We start from the raw sequence: 13,918 nt of genomic DNA, 5'->3' as shown, positions 1-13,918 counted from the left end.
AACCCGACAGATGTTAATGACTTCTGTCCGTGCCTTCTCTTTGGGAAAGGTGGAAGCTGGGCACCAGTGGTACCTCCAGGTGATCTACGTGATCGGCCCGGAGGGCACGGCCGGGCCCCGTGTGCAGCGCTCGCTGGCTCGCCGCTGGCAGCGCGGCCGCAGGGACCTGCCCGAGGCGCTGGATGCGTCCCTCGTCTACGACAACGAGGGCGACCAGCTGAAGAACGGCACCAACATGAAGTCGCTGCTCTTGGAGAGGGAGGAAGCTGCCGCCGCAGCCTCCTTGTCCCAAGCGGGCGCCTCCCTGGGCAGCGCCTTCGCCGCCCTCACCCTGCTGCTGCTGGTGCTGTCCGGAATTTGCCTCCTGGCCAGGCAGTGCCGCAAGCTGCGGAGGAAGCGGGAGGCTGCCGGCGGCGCTCCCGAGGAGCACCCCTTGAACACCAAGGTGGAGCTGCCCCGGGGCGGCCCGCAGGCCGTGGGCAGCCGGTGTTGCACGGTCAGGAACGTTCATTCCCCGTGGGACTACGGCAGCGGCCGCCAGGGGCACGGCAGGAAGGTGAAGCAGGTGAACTTGGAAGTCAAAGTCCACAGCAATTTGCACGACGGCACGGAAGTTTAACGGAGCACACGCGTTGGGAAAAGCTTTTTATAAACTGTAAAATAAAGATAATCCCAAACTGAAAAGCCACGTGGGTGTTTTTTTAGTCTGCTGAGGAGGGGCAGCTGTCAATTCCCGCTGCTCCTGTCCTAGAGGCTTTGCCGCATGGCATCGCTGCCCTCTCTCGGTGCTGCTCTAGCTCGGCGGGCTCCAGCTCTCCCCGGCGCTGGGCAGCGTGGGGAAACAATCCTTCATCCCCGGCATGTGGGAGCTCTCAACCAGTCTCTGCGTCCTCTGGAAGAGAGTAAAGCTGAAATAAAAACTTCACCCCGGGTGCCCGGGCTGTCCTGTCCTCTGCCGCCCTTACGGTCCCGCTCATTCTCCTGGGGTGCGGCGGGAGCCCCTCGGAGCTGCGGCGCCGGGGAAGGGAAGGAGGGAGTCACGGGCTGCTCTGGCCCGGGGGCGCCGCGGCCTCGGGGGGCACCGGGCCGGGAGTGCTCCGGGGTGCGGTGCCGGCCCTGCCCCGCACCGCTCTCCGTGTCCGCCAGAGGGCGCCCTGCGGGGTCCCGGCCCCACACGGCGGCTCCGCGCCCGCACCGGGGAACGGCCGCGATCCCGCACCCGGCAGCGCCCCGTGCCCGCGGCCGTCCCGGGCCCCAAACCGATCCCCGGCCCGGTGCCGCTTCGATCCGCCCGACGGGGGAGAGGCGGCACCGCCCGGGACCCCTCGGCAGACCCCGGCAGGACCCTAACGCCCCATCCCGGCTCCGGCTGTGGGCTCCATCGCCCGCTTACGGTCAGCGTGGTCCCGGCATCGTAGCAGGAGCGGGCATCGAGCCCAGGCTGGGCTTTGCCCAGTCTCAACCCCAGTCCGGCCGAGAGCCGCGACCCTCCCGCCGGGGCAGAGGCAGCACCGCCCCGCGAGCGGGCACCGGCAGGACTCGGTCTCACAGCCCCGTCCCCAGTCGCGGCCCCGCCGCAGCGCTCCGGGCTCCGAGCGATCCCCGCCACACGGGGCCGGGGCTCACACAGCGCCGAGCGAGGGTCCCGGGACAGCGGGACGGGGACACAAAGTGCGGGCACGGGATGCTGCAGCGGGGCCGCGACGGCGGCAGGGGGTGCGGATCCGAGCACTGCTGGGGTCTGCCGAGGTCCCGGGCGGTGCCGCCTCTCCCCCGTCGGGAGGATGGAGGTGGCACCGGGCCCGGGATCGGTTTGGGGCCCGGGACGGCCGCGGGCACGGGGCGCTGCCGGGTGCGGGATCGCGGCCGTTCCCCGGTGCGGGCGCGGAGCCGCCGTGTGGGGCCGGGACCTCGCAGGGCGCCCTCTGGCGGACACGGAGCGCGGTGCGAGCGCGGCGCCCCGGCGCGGTGAGGGGGCGGGGCCTGAAAGAACAGAGGGCGGGGCCAGGGGCGGGGCCAGAGCTCAGGCGTGCAGGGCGGGCAGAGCTCAGGTGTGCGGGGCCCCGGGGCGGCTGCGCGGGCTGGGGCCGAGGTGATTCAGACCCCGGAATTCGCCTCGATCGCCAATTGCTCACTCAGAGCACGGTGCGGACAGGAGCTCCCTGTGCGGGCTCCGCAGGTGAGGCACAGAGGCTTCGGCCTCCCCTTCTGTCCCTCTCTCTACCCCTCCCTCCTTCTCCGCGTATTCCCTTTCTTTCTCCCCCTTTCCTCTCGCCCTGAAACGCTCCTTTCCTCTCCTCCCAAACTGGACCCACTCCCACTGCTTCCCATCCTGTCCCTTCTCCGCTTCTCCCTTCTATTCCTCCGCTCTCCACCGTCCCTCTTCTCCCCTTCGGCCTTTCCCTTCCTCTCCCGCTTCCCTCCTCACTCCGACCCCTCTCCCTCCCCGTCCTCACCACCCCCATCTCTCCTGTCTCCCCGTCCTCCCCTCTCCTTCTTCCCTCGCAGCCGCGGGGCTCGGGGTGCCGGGCATTAATAAAGCCCTGAGGGCCGGAGCCCGGCGCCCCCGCCCTCACTGGGCTCCCCACACGGGGCCGGAGCCGCTCTGCGGGTCCCCCCATTGCAGTGCAACACAGGCCCCGCACCGCCGGGGCTCCGGCTGTCCCAGCATCACACTGGGGGGCCCCTGGGGGGTCGGTGGGAGGGGCCCCCTCTGGAGGAGGGGTCCGGGGGAGTGCGCGGGACCCAGAAGGGGAGTTACCCCCAGGCCCCGCCCCCTCCCCCGGACGGGTTCCCGCCCCGGCCCCCTGCCGGGAACCCCTCCTCCGGACCGGGACCCGAGGGGAGGGAGGCCCGGAGGTGGGAGGGAAGCAGAGGGGGAAACGTCACTCTGCAGCGTGAACACACAGGGCGGGGGGGGAGGGGGAAGGGGGAAATTGCCTGACATACGACCGTCGGCCGTGGCCCTGCCCCCTTTCTCCCCCCGGGCCCCGGTCCGGGGGAGGGGGGTCCTCGGGAGGGAGCCGGGGCGGGACCCGGGCCGGAGGAGGGGGCCGGGCCGGGAGGGGGAAGTTACCCCCCCCAGGCCCCGCCCACTCCCAGGACCCCCCTCCTCCGGAGACGGTCCCCCCTAACCCCCCCTCCGCCCTGGGACCCCCTCCTCCGGAGGGGGCCCCTGTAACTCGGACCCCCCCACCCCAGGACCCCCCCCAGTGTGATGCTGGGACAGCCGGAGCCCCGGCGGTGCGGGGCCTGTGTTGCACTGCAATGGGGGCACCCGCAGAGCGGCTCCGGCCCCGTGTGGGGACCCCAGCGAGGGCGGGGGCGCCGGGCTCCGGCCCTCAGGGCTTTATTAATGCCCGGCACCCCGAGCCCCGCGGCTGCGAGGGAAGGAGGAGAGGGGAAAACGGGAATAGGGGAGCAGTGAGGTAGGTGACGGGAAGGTGGGGGGAGGTCGGGGTGTGCAGGGCAGCAGGGGACAGGGCTGGGAGGAAGGCAGGGTGGAGGAAGGAGCAGGACTGAGGGCGGGTGGGGAGCGACTGGAGGCGGGGGGGAGTTAGGGGAGCAGGGAGAGGGGATGGGGGGAGCCCGGTTGGGGAGGGAAGGAAGACGGAGGGAATAGAGGAGTAGGGTGGGGTACGGTAGGGGAATAGAGACAAGGGGGCGGGGGACGGCCGTAGGGGAAGAGGGAGGGGAGGGCTTGGGGGGTAAATGGAGGGGGGGGTTTGGGGGAGGGTGTAGGGGAGGGGTGGAAGGGAGGGTAGGAAGGAGAGGTATAGAGAAAAAGAAATATAACAGAAAAGAAACGTAAAACAAAAGAAACGTAGAGAAGAAGAGCTATAGAGCCCCAGGCAGCAGTAACCTCCCCCACCGAATACCGAGGGGCAAATAGCTCAGCCGCTTCCTCCCCGCGCCTTAAATCCCCCAAGGCGCACTGTGGTCCCTCACACCTGTGTCGGCCCCGCCCCCGGGGCCCCGCCTCCCCCCCGCCCATAAATCCCGGCGGATCCGCGCCTGTCCCGCTTTCGGCGGGGGATGCTCCGCTCGGGATGCGGCGGGAGCGTCGGTCGGAGCGCTGTGCGGAGATCCGGATCAGGGACTGGTGCTGCGCGGGGTCCAGGGCGCTCGGATAGGACCGGGAGTCCGGGTCCTGACCCTGCCGGTGTTTCCTGTGGGAGCCGGGCCGAGCCGCTTCTTCCTCGGTGGGCAGGGTGTGGGTGCTGGGGCCGGAGGATCGAGGTGGGATTGGGGCCGGATCGGGACCGGCATCGCCGCGGGCATGAAGAGCCGCTCCGGGACAGGCGCTGCCGCTCCAGCTGCGGCCGGTGCAGGGCTGGGTCCCGCCGGGACTTCAGGCCTGCTCCGGCTGCGGCGGCAGGGAGCCGGTGCTGTGCCGCTGCCATGCCCGCCGGGAGGATGGCGCTTCCCGGGAGCAGCCTTTGGATCACGGCTGGAAGTGGGAAGGACACGGAGACCGCCCGTACCGGCCCCGGGACCCCATCGGTATCGCCGCTCGCTCAGTACCGCCGCCACCACCCCCGGCCCGGTAACCCCGGGGGGACACCGAGCCCCCCCACCCGACCCGGTAACCCCGGGGGGATGCAGACGCCCCTCCCCCGGCCCGGTAACCCCGGGGGGACACCGAGCCCCCCCCCCCGGCCCGGTAACCCCAGGAGCCCCGCGCTCCCCTACGAGCCCCAGCGCCTGCAGCCCCTTCTCCGTGCCCGCACCCCGGGGGCTGCAGCGCCCCGGCCGGGAGCAGCTGTTCTGGGACGGCCGCTGGGGCCGAGGCGTTGCTGCTCCTGCTCCAATTGTGCCTGGGACTGGGAAACACGAGGGAAAAAACAGTGAAAACTCTTTGCTCTTTATTTCCAGAGCCATGAGGATCATTGAGTCAAATGCTGAGAACTGACTGGCTCAGCTGCACACTGAACACAGAATTTTGGTCCTCTCAGCACCCTGCTCCAAACACCTGGGCCAATCCCAGGGCTGTTCCAAAGGCCCTGTGTGGGATGGGAATGACTGCTGCCAGTAAGAGAACTCCTCTGCAAATGCAGCTCCTTCCCTTCTGCTAATGCTGCTTTACACACCAGCCCCTGCAATGGCCGTAGGGCACAACTGGCTGGCACTCAGCATGTCAGCACCAAACTCTTCCCCATGACCCTGATTTTTCTGCCCTTTCCAGGATTTACCTGGCAGCTGTAAACGTGCTCACACAATGTCCCTCGGCTTCCCCAGAAGAAGTGAACAAGACAAGTCCTGAGGGTGCCCTTGCTCTGTGGCCAAAGTGCCTCTGGAGAGTGGCAGGGGGCGTTTCCCGCACGTGAGCGCTGCCAGGCCAAAGCGACGGTGGCTGCTGAGGCCGGGGCTGTTTCTGGGCCCAGAGGCCTCGGTGTCTCCTGCTCGCTGCCAGCCATGCTCCCTGGTGTTCCCTCAGCGTGTCCCAACTGGCTGGGAGCGCAGGGCAGGAGGAGCCAGAAGCTCCTGAAGGCAAGCAGCCCCTCGTGTCTTTGGGATCTGCAGGGGAGGAGCTGTGCCTGCACTGTGGCTCCTCGGCCAGGGGCTGCTCTGAGCAGGCACGTGGAAATGCTCCAGCCCACACAGAGCACCAAGAGCCCAGAAGGACCCCAAGGAGCAGCTGGTATGACCTGGGAATGGAGGCACAGGCTGTTTGCACAGGGGCTCACACAGAAATTCCCGGTTCAGAGCTCCCACACAACTGCAGGTATGTCCCAGCCACCCCAAATCCCTTCCCTCCCCTCCCCAGCCTGAGGCCATCATCCATCAGCAGCATTAAAGGCAAGGCAATCTTCTCCCACAGGTATTAAATCCCAGACAGTAGCCCTCAGAGATACCTGAAAATCAGTGGGATGGAGTTTGGAGTTTTTCAGGGATCCAGCTGCAAGTGCACAAGTGAAGGAAAGCTTTCACAGGTAGGTCCCACTGGAGGTGTGCTGCAGACAGAGCTGTGCATCCCCTTCCTGAGGGAAAAGAATTTGGAGAGGCCACTGCTGAGGCTCTGAAAGGAGCTGAGCTCCTGCAGGGAGAGATGTCCCCCCCCCGGGCACAGGGGCTGCCCCAGCACAGGCTGGGAGCACATCTGGCCACTGCCTTCTCCTGCTTTAAACATCAACTGGATGTTCTCCACTCTGGAGCTCAGGGGGGTGAAATCAGCTCAATTCCAGGCAGCTCTATCCAGTGACCCCAGGGACACCATTGGGGTGAGGGTCCAAATGCCAGTTCTATGGAATATAACCCTGTCCTTGTCCCTGTGCTGCTGAGCTTCCTTGGAAGCTCTGCTGGCTCCTGGCACAGCTGCTGTCCAAGGCAGCAGCTCTGCATGGCAATGCCCACACTCCATGGGGCACTGGGAGGTTACTGCAGTGGGAATGGAGCAGGGAATTTGGGGCTCTGGGAATAATTCATCAGAACTAGCACAGCTGACATCGAATCCCAAATCTGGGCCCCGCACAGAGAACAATCTTTGTCCTGCCCTGTCAGCTCAAACCCCTGGGCTGGGAAGTTTTGGGAATTAAATGTGTGCAATTACACAAATCACAGCAAGTGGCATCACCCAGAGGGACAATCCAGGTCCCAGACAATTCCTCCACAATCCACTATGAGGGAAAACACCCTGTGCCTGCCAGGAGCTCTGACTCTGCTTTTCCTACCAGCTCCTGAGCAGTGTCAGGGCCACCATGAGAGCTTTAAAATCCAAATAAACCCCAAATCCCACCCAGTGAATAATCCAAATAAAGAAATGCATTCTTGTCACCAAAGCTCAAAACTGTGTTGGGAGTTCTGACAACAAGTTAATGGGATTCCCAGGAATCTCATGAATGCTCTTGGTTTCATTTTTATGTATTTTTAATCCCTCAGTGGGCAGCCTGTACAACTTATCCTGGGATTTAGAGGTTGAGCAGGGCTGGCTTTGGATTGACCTTCACCTCTGGCCCCAGCCTGTGCAAACACACCTTGTGCCAGGGTGGGTGAGCTCATCACCTCAGCTTTTCCCTCCTAAATATCCCCTGCTTATTTCCCTGTAGATAAACTCAGACTTTGCCCCAAACCATCCACTCCTCACCTCCATGTGGCCTCCAAGTGCCCATTCTGTTCCTCACAGGTGCCCTGGTGACACCATGTTGGTCCCTTTGCCTTTCTCCAGCCCGAGGCCGCTCCTCTGCTCGCTCTCTCCAGTCTCATCCCACAGGGATCCTCTTCTCCCTTCCCTGCTGGCTGCTGCCAAGGAAGGAGCACACAGTGAGTCTCAGGGCTGCCCCCTCAGCCCTGGAGAGTCCTGGCTGTGGGCCCTTGGATTTCCCAGGGGAATTGTCTGCTGCTCTCCCTTCAATGACCTCAGCAATTCCCTCACAAATGCCACCTCACTGCCCCTGACATCCCCTCACATTGCATTTTCCCACACAAACAGTTCTTGTATCCCCTCTAGATGATACCAGGTTTGCAGCTACATGAATGGCATCATCTGTGCCCACTGCTCGTTACTCACCCAACCAAAATCAAGAGCAAATGTTGGTTGGGCTTTAATAACAACTTGAAATAACTTTAAAGCAAAACAAGTCACCTTTTTCTTCTGTGTTTCTGGACTTACCTCTGAGGATGTGTGCTGAGCTCTGGGTGGAGGGGCCTGTCAGGCTGAATGGCTGAGTTTGTGTTCTTCTCACTGGGGCACCAGAACTCCCCCAGTCCCTTTTCCCAGGCTGTGCTCAGGCTGTGGCAGCACAGGCAGATGCAGCTCCCAGCACTCCCTGCTCCAAACACAACTCTGGCCTCCATTGCAATCTGTCTCTGCTGGGAGGTTTTCTCCTAGAGAAATCAAAGAATTGCTCATGGCAATTGGGAGAACGAATTTCCACAAAGGGAAGTAAGGAATAAAATCCTGCTCTAGGAGCCCTTGGGATCTGCAGGGCTGCTTAGGGAAGGGGACAGTCACTCCCTGCAGTGCCCCCAGCCCCACCTGCAGCACCAGCACAGGCTGCCAGCTGGGCTCTGCCAGCCCCTCCCTGTCACCCTCCCTGTGCTGCTCCCTCTCAGTGCCCTGGGCAATCCAGCCCTGAGCCTGAGCAGCCCAAAGCTCTGGCTGGCAGCCCAGGGACAAAGGGACACTGCCAGGGATGAGGCACATTCCCAGCAAACGCTCCCAACAGAGCACAGAGGCACCCCTGGAGCTCCTGTGGGGGCTGGCAGGAGGGCACAGCCCCAGTGGGGTGGCAGTGACAGCAGCAAACTGCCACCGTCTGGTGGCACAGCAGAGACACCAAGGGCAGCAGTGCCCATGGGAGTGGCACAATTAATGCTGCTCCCTGTGCTGCCCCATGCCAGCAGAAAGCTCCAGGGGGATGGAAACTCCTCCCCTTCCCCCAGCCCCAGGTAAGCACTGCTCAGTTTCACACACCCAGTTCTCACCTCCAGCTGCTCTGGGGCTGCTGCCACATCCCTGCCAAGGTGCCAAAGCCACTTGGGACAGGGCTCCCTCTGTGTCCCAGGGCTTGGGGATGGCAGGGACCAGGGTGCTCCAGCAAGGACAGCCTGAAACCAGAGCAGATGTCTCAGGGTCAGCAACAGGCTGGGGACAGGAGTTCTAAACCCAGATTGCTGAAAACAGCCCCCAAAATGTTCTATGATCACACCTTTAAAATGGCTCCAAAGGGCAGCAGCTCTGGTCAGTACCTGCACGATTCCCTGTGCCAGCCCTGGCTCACTGAAAAACAAAACAAATCAACCGTCACACAGGCCCTGTTTGCAGAATTCCTGATCCAAACCCTCACCTTTCCTGCCCAGCACTGAGGGGAATCTGACACAGCATTAATAAGTAACCTTTGCTGAGAGCAGCCAGCATCCCAGTCCTCCAGCCTTGGCAAGATCTGCAGTGAATGGACCTAAGTTCTAATCCTGAACCTAAATTTCTGTCAGTTTTTGTTAGAAAGATACTGGACAGTAAATCATGCAACAGAATTTAAAAGTTGCACAAAGAATAACAAGGCCCAGAGCAAACCCAACCACTCCCATCACTGCTTCACCCCAATTTTGGGAGAAATATTGATATCATTTCTAAATACTCCCCTTCCCTCCCACTCAGTCCTTCACTGCACATCCCTGGAGAGGACTGACTCCATCTTTTGTTCCCAAGAGCCCCTCTCCAGCCCAAAGCCCACTTCTCACAGACACAAACTGAGCAAGCCTGAGGCATTGTTCCCAGCAGCAGATGCAATTGCTGAACTCCCTTTTCCCTGGATTTCTCTTCTAAGCACTTGCAGGAAACTCACCTGAGCCCAGAGACTGTTCTGCTTTCCCAGAGGGAAACAGAGCCTGATGGGCCACAGCTCTGGCCACATTGCCCTTGTTCCTGCTGACCTGGGAGGCCACAGGTGAGCCCAGTCCCTCAGAGCCCATCCCTGGGCACCAGGAGAGCTGGAGCTGCTCCCAGATCCCAGTGCCCTGCAGGGCTGTGCTGACAGAGCACAGGCTGAGCACTGTGCCCACACCATCCCTCACTCTCCTCCCATTGCTGCCAAACCCTCCCAGCCCTGCCCCTGCATCCGTGCCAGGGCCAGTGCCTGCCCCAGCCCCAGCAGGGGCTGTCACCCAGCCCTGCCCAGCCCCAGCAGGGGCTGTCACCCAGCCCTGCCCCAGCTGCCACCCCTGGCATGGCTGGGAATGCACTGAGAGCTCCTGAAGCCCAGAGCAGTCCTGGGGGCACAGACAATGCCCAAGCTGCCCCTCAGGGCACAGCCAACACCACAGCTCCATCATCCCCAGGGAACTCTGGCATTTGTCCCTTCACCTCTGCCCTTGTCCAGCAGACACAGCTGGGGCTGGGCTGGCACAAATGGCATTGCCATGGCAGGTAATGCCAGCAGAGAGGAAAAGAGGAGCCCTGTGTCCCTCTGACTTACCCCACAGCGTGGGCAGGAGCAGAGCCCTCCAGGACAGAGCCCTGGTGCTGAGGCCTCTTGCCTTTGGCTGCCTAAACACCAAAGCTTCTGGCAAAGATGGGAGGAGTTGGATGATTTTTCCTGCCCTCAAAGAGAGGAGAAAAGAAAATTAAGTCCACTGTGGAAGTCAAAGGATCCCAGCTCTCATACTTCTGCTCTGATTGCTCCCTATGGGGTTTTATCCATGAGAGGTGGCACCAATTCAAACACAAACGTGTCCTTTGCCAGCATTTTTATTCCTGACTATTTCAGACAATAACAGGATGCTCATTTTTCATATTGCATTCTTTGCCCAATTTCACAGAACCATTTTTATCCCAGACCCCACATGTCAGTCATTCAATCCTTTACCACTGGACTTTGCACAAAGGAAGGGACACTCAGGATGCTGCATCACAAGAAATCCCAAAGAGAATCCCCTCCAAAGCCTCACAGGGAAAGGATTTTTGCTTTTGGGACACAAGAAAGGCCTTTGACCATTTGCATCCACGTGGAAAGCCCACACTGAGCACTTGGCTTTAAAGACTTTGCACTTGAAGTTACAGACATGGAATTGCTTTGGGATTTGGCATTTCCTGCACCCACACAAACACATTAAAGGAATTAAGTGCAGAGTCCCAAAGTTTGGTTATTCCAATGCTGCTTTGGTAGTGCCACTTGACACACCAAAATCCACAGCAACACTTCAAAAAATGAAAAGCAACTTTCACCCCCACATCCCCCTTCCTTTTGATTTTGCAGTTTTGGGGTCCTCTTAAGAACAGGTTAAAGGAAAGAAGAGAAAAGCCCAGGACCTACTACCAGCCAGTGCACCAAGCACCTGTTTTCCACAGATTCTCCTTACAGCTGATGGCTTTTCTAGGAAAGCTTCAGTTCCCCTTATCACAATGACCTGGCAGCACTCACTGCCGGCCCCAAAGGGCAGAGCCCATCTCTGAGCTGTGCCAGGGAGCTCAGTCCCTCTCTGTGGGACAGAACCTGCTCTGGGCCCCAGAGCTGACTCCAATCCCTGCTGGCTGAACTGTCCAGCTGTAGGATACAGCTGGATGCTGAGGGGCAGAGTGTGTGACCCTGTGTGAAAGCCAGGCTCCAAAGGCAGCCCTTGGTGCCCAGCACTGCTGCTGGCAGCGCTGGCAGCCCTGGCACAGATGGGATGGGGCCTCCCCACAGCTCTGTGCCCTGGCACCGAGGGTGGCACAGCAGAGAGGCTGATGGAAGTGAAACCAGCGCTGCATTTCCATGGGCACTGATGGCACTGAGAGCCCAGCCCAGAGCTGCTCCTGCCCAGCACGGGAGCCCCAAGTGCTGCTGCAGGCACAGGCTCTGAGGGAGCCCTGCAGCTGTGACAGTCAGGCAGCAACAACAATTCCCAGGCACAGAGAGATCCATCCCCACCTGCTCCAACAACTGAACCTCTGTGGCTCAGCCCCAGGGCTGTCCCTGCTCCAGGCAGGAGGAGCCACACAGCCCCGAGGCTGGGGCACACCCTGCCCTGCAGCAGGAAACAAGGGGTTAATGAAGCTCTGGGGACACGTCCTGTCCCCAGAGGGGTTTGACAAAACATCCAGCAGTGTGGATCTTTAATAAGGACAGCTTGTACCTATCCTTGCAACAGACTCACCTATGTTATTTCCTCAAAGTCCCTGTTTTAAAATATTTTGCTATTCCAAGTGTGTAAACAAGATTGACCACGAGCTCTGCACCCTGGCCATGCTCCAAGGCCTAAGGAAGAGCTGGACATCCTCACACTCATCCAATCTGAGGCGCTGCTGCAGCATTAAAACATTTAAAAGCCACCCCTGCCCCGAGGGTGTCCAGCCCTGGGAGGTGCCCGGGTGCCAGCCCAGCGCTAGAGATGGGACAGCAGGAGAGCAGCAGCAACAGCCACTGCAGCCTCGGCACTCTCAGCACTCCGGCTGCACGTCCTCACTGCCCAGCCACTCCCAGCTCTGTTCCCAGGACTCCCAGCAGGAACCTGAGGGCCCTTTCCAGATGCAAATCCCCAAAGAGCCACTGCTCCCCCCTCTGCCCACCCTCCTGCCCCAACTCTGACCCCTTTGATCGCCACCACCCCACCCGGGACACAGAGGAGGCTCTCGGGTGCCAGCTGAGACCCAAATCGTTCCAGTGCCCCAGGAAATAAATACAAAGAAACTCGTCCCTTCTAGGGTAACAAAATGTCTCGGTGCCCAGTTCCTGTTTCCTAAGGCAAAACACACGGAGCGGGGGAAATGCCAAGTCCCAAACCCAATAAAACCTGGTTTGCCATCGGTTTCCATCAGGACTGCTCAGGGTTCCCAGTGCCCCTCAGCTGCAGCCACAGGAGCAGCTTCTCTCTGGGACCCAGGGGTGGACACAGGGACCCCCATCCCGCTGCTTCCCGGGACACAGAGCCCAGCCCAGCCCAGAATGAAACATAACAAATGCAGTTATTGCCTCTGCCATTCGTGTATTAGCTCTGGCACAGTGGTATTGCCCACAAAACTCCTGAGAGAGCACAATCTGTAACTACTGCTCTTGATAAAGTATCATCTGTCAGTTCATGTATGCACTGCAGAGCTTTAATAAATAGCAGTGCAAGAGATACTATTTTAGACTGTAGCATAATAGAGACTGTGAAATGGCAAAATGATTTTACATGTAAGGAACTCAGAACATGGTGTAAGATAATTAGGTGATTTCCCACATTTGGGGACAATCTTATCTGAAACACAAGATAACAGAAACAGAAACCAGAGCACCGAGAAAAAGGCAAAAATTATTGACCCTCGTTATCAAATACCGAGGGAGTGAAAATAAAACAGGATGGCACCACAGGAAGAAATAAAGTATATTGGTTTAATCCACAAGATGGCACGAAGGTTAAAACCAAGCAAAAGAACACCTAAACTCCAAGGACTGTTTGAATATGTACAAACTCGAATGAATATGCATACACCACTGCAGTGGAACAGAATCTAGAGAACACGGTTAAAGGTAACCGGCTGCTCCTGGCAAACAGCCCAGCCTCCCAGCGCTGGCTTTTATCCCTTAACAAACGTGTAAAACTTCTAAGGAGTGAACTTTGTTTCTCACACAACAAAGCGCTGCCCCCGCAGCTGGGACGACCCGCAGCTTTATTCCACGGAACGCGATCCCAGAGAGCCGCAAGGCCCGGGACAGCCCCGTCCCACCCACGGCGGGTCCCCCGCAGCAGCAGCGCCCAAAGCAGCCCCGGCCCGCTGTGGGTGCCCCCGTCCCGCTGTGGGTGCCCCGTCCCTCTGTGGGTGCCCCCGTCCCGCTGTGGGTGCCCCGTCCCGCTGTGGGTGCCCCCGGCCCCGCTCCCTCCGCTCCGGCCGCTCACCTGAGGGCACCGCCCGCCGCCTCCCGGCGCCGCTGCCGAGCCAAGGCCATTGGCCCCGCTCCTGGCTCCGAGGCCGCGTTCTGCGCTGCAGGGCGCGCTCCGGGGGACGCGGGCCCGGGCAGGGCCAGGGTGACCCGGGCTGAGGCGGCTGTGCCAGCGCTCTGTCCCCTCATGGGGCTCAGGCCGGGCAGCGGAGCCCTGCCACCGGCCGCCATTGCGCCGCGGAGCAGAGTCAGGGACGGCCGAAGAACCGAGTGCGGCCGAGTGGAGCCGAGAACAGCCGAGTGTGGCCGAGAACAGCCGAGCGTAACCGAAGCGGCGACTCTGGCCGGGATTTGCCGAATCGATCCGAGTTTAGCCGAGGTGAGCTGAACGGAACGGGACGGAACCGCGTTCAGCCGAACCGAACTAGATAAGCCGAACCAAACTAGATAAGCCGAACCAACCTGAACATTACGGGGTCGGTCGAACCGAGCCGAGCTGAGCTCCGAATGCTGCGATCGGCTCCGAGTTCCGCCGAACCGAGCCGAGCTCGGCCGAACCCAGTCTACTGCTCTTGTGCCCATTAATTAGCGCGAGTGCAGTCACAGCCTAATGAGCGCTGAACGTGTCACAGACACAC

At 60.8% G+C, this 13,918-nt stretch overlaps 2 protein-coding genes across 4 annotated transcripts in view; one reads left to right on the top strand and one right to left on the bottom strand.

Moving 5' to 3' along the window:
- The window catches only part of FRAS1 (Fraser extracellular matrix complex subunit 1), a 106,611-nt gene extending 105,700 nt beyond the window's left edge, over positions 1-911 (top strand). Inside the window, exon 75 of the mRNA XM_054283763.1 lies at positions 50-911. Within this exon, the coding sequence (XP_054139738.1) occupies positions 50-619 (570 nt within the window). The 3' untranslated portion in view covers positions 620-911. The remainder of the gene's footprint in view (positions 1-49) is intronic.
- Positions 912-4,898: 3,987 nt separating this feature from the next.
- Positions 4,899-13,526, bottom strand: LOC128941812 (uncharacterized). Of its 3 annotated transcripts, XR_008483582.1 has the most exons (7): positions 13,297-13,526; positions 9,915-10,039; positions 8,649-8,719; positions 8,425-8,547; positions 7,610-7,824; positions 7,085-7,239; positions 4,899-5,981 (listed from the first exon to the last, which is right to left on the bottom strand). XR_008483582.1 is itself a non-coding variant. In XM_054283773.1 (6 exons), the coding sequence occupies exons 1-4, from the start codon at positions 13,509-13,511 to the stop codon at positions 7,679-7,681; spliced, it is 609 nt and encodes a 202-aa protein (XP_054139748.1). In that variant the 5' UTR covers positions 13,512-13,526; the 3' UTR covers positions 4,899-5,981; positions 7,085-7,239; positions 7,610-7,678. The 3 variants fall into 3 exon arrangements, 2 of the variants coding, with proteins under 2 accessions (XP_054139748.1, XP_054139749.1); XM_054283773.1 differs by lacking the exon at positions 8,649-8,719; XM_054283774.1 differs by lacking the exon at positions 8,649-8,719 and having other exon boundaries at positions 7,085-7,236.
- Between the last annotated feature and the right edge of the window lie 392 nt (positions 13,527-13,918).

The sequence above is a fragment of the Melozone crissalis genome, unplaced genomic scaffold (genome assembly GCF_028551555.1).
Source record: "Melozone crissalis strain CALT ecotype California unplaced genomic scaffold, PUWL_Pcris_2 ptg000039l_1, whole genome shotgun sequence".
Taxonomy (NCBI): domain Eukaryota; kingdom Metazoa; phylum Chordata; class Aves; order Passeriformes; family Passerellidae; genus Melozone; species Melozone crissalis.
This window is presented reverse-complemented; position numbering and strand designations above follow the sequence as displayed.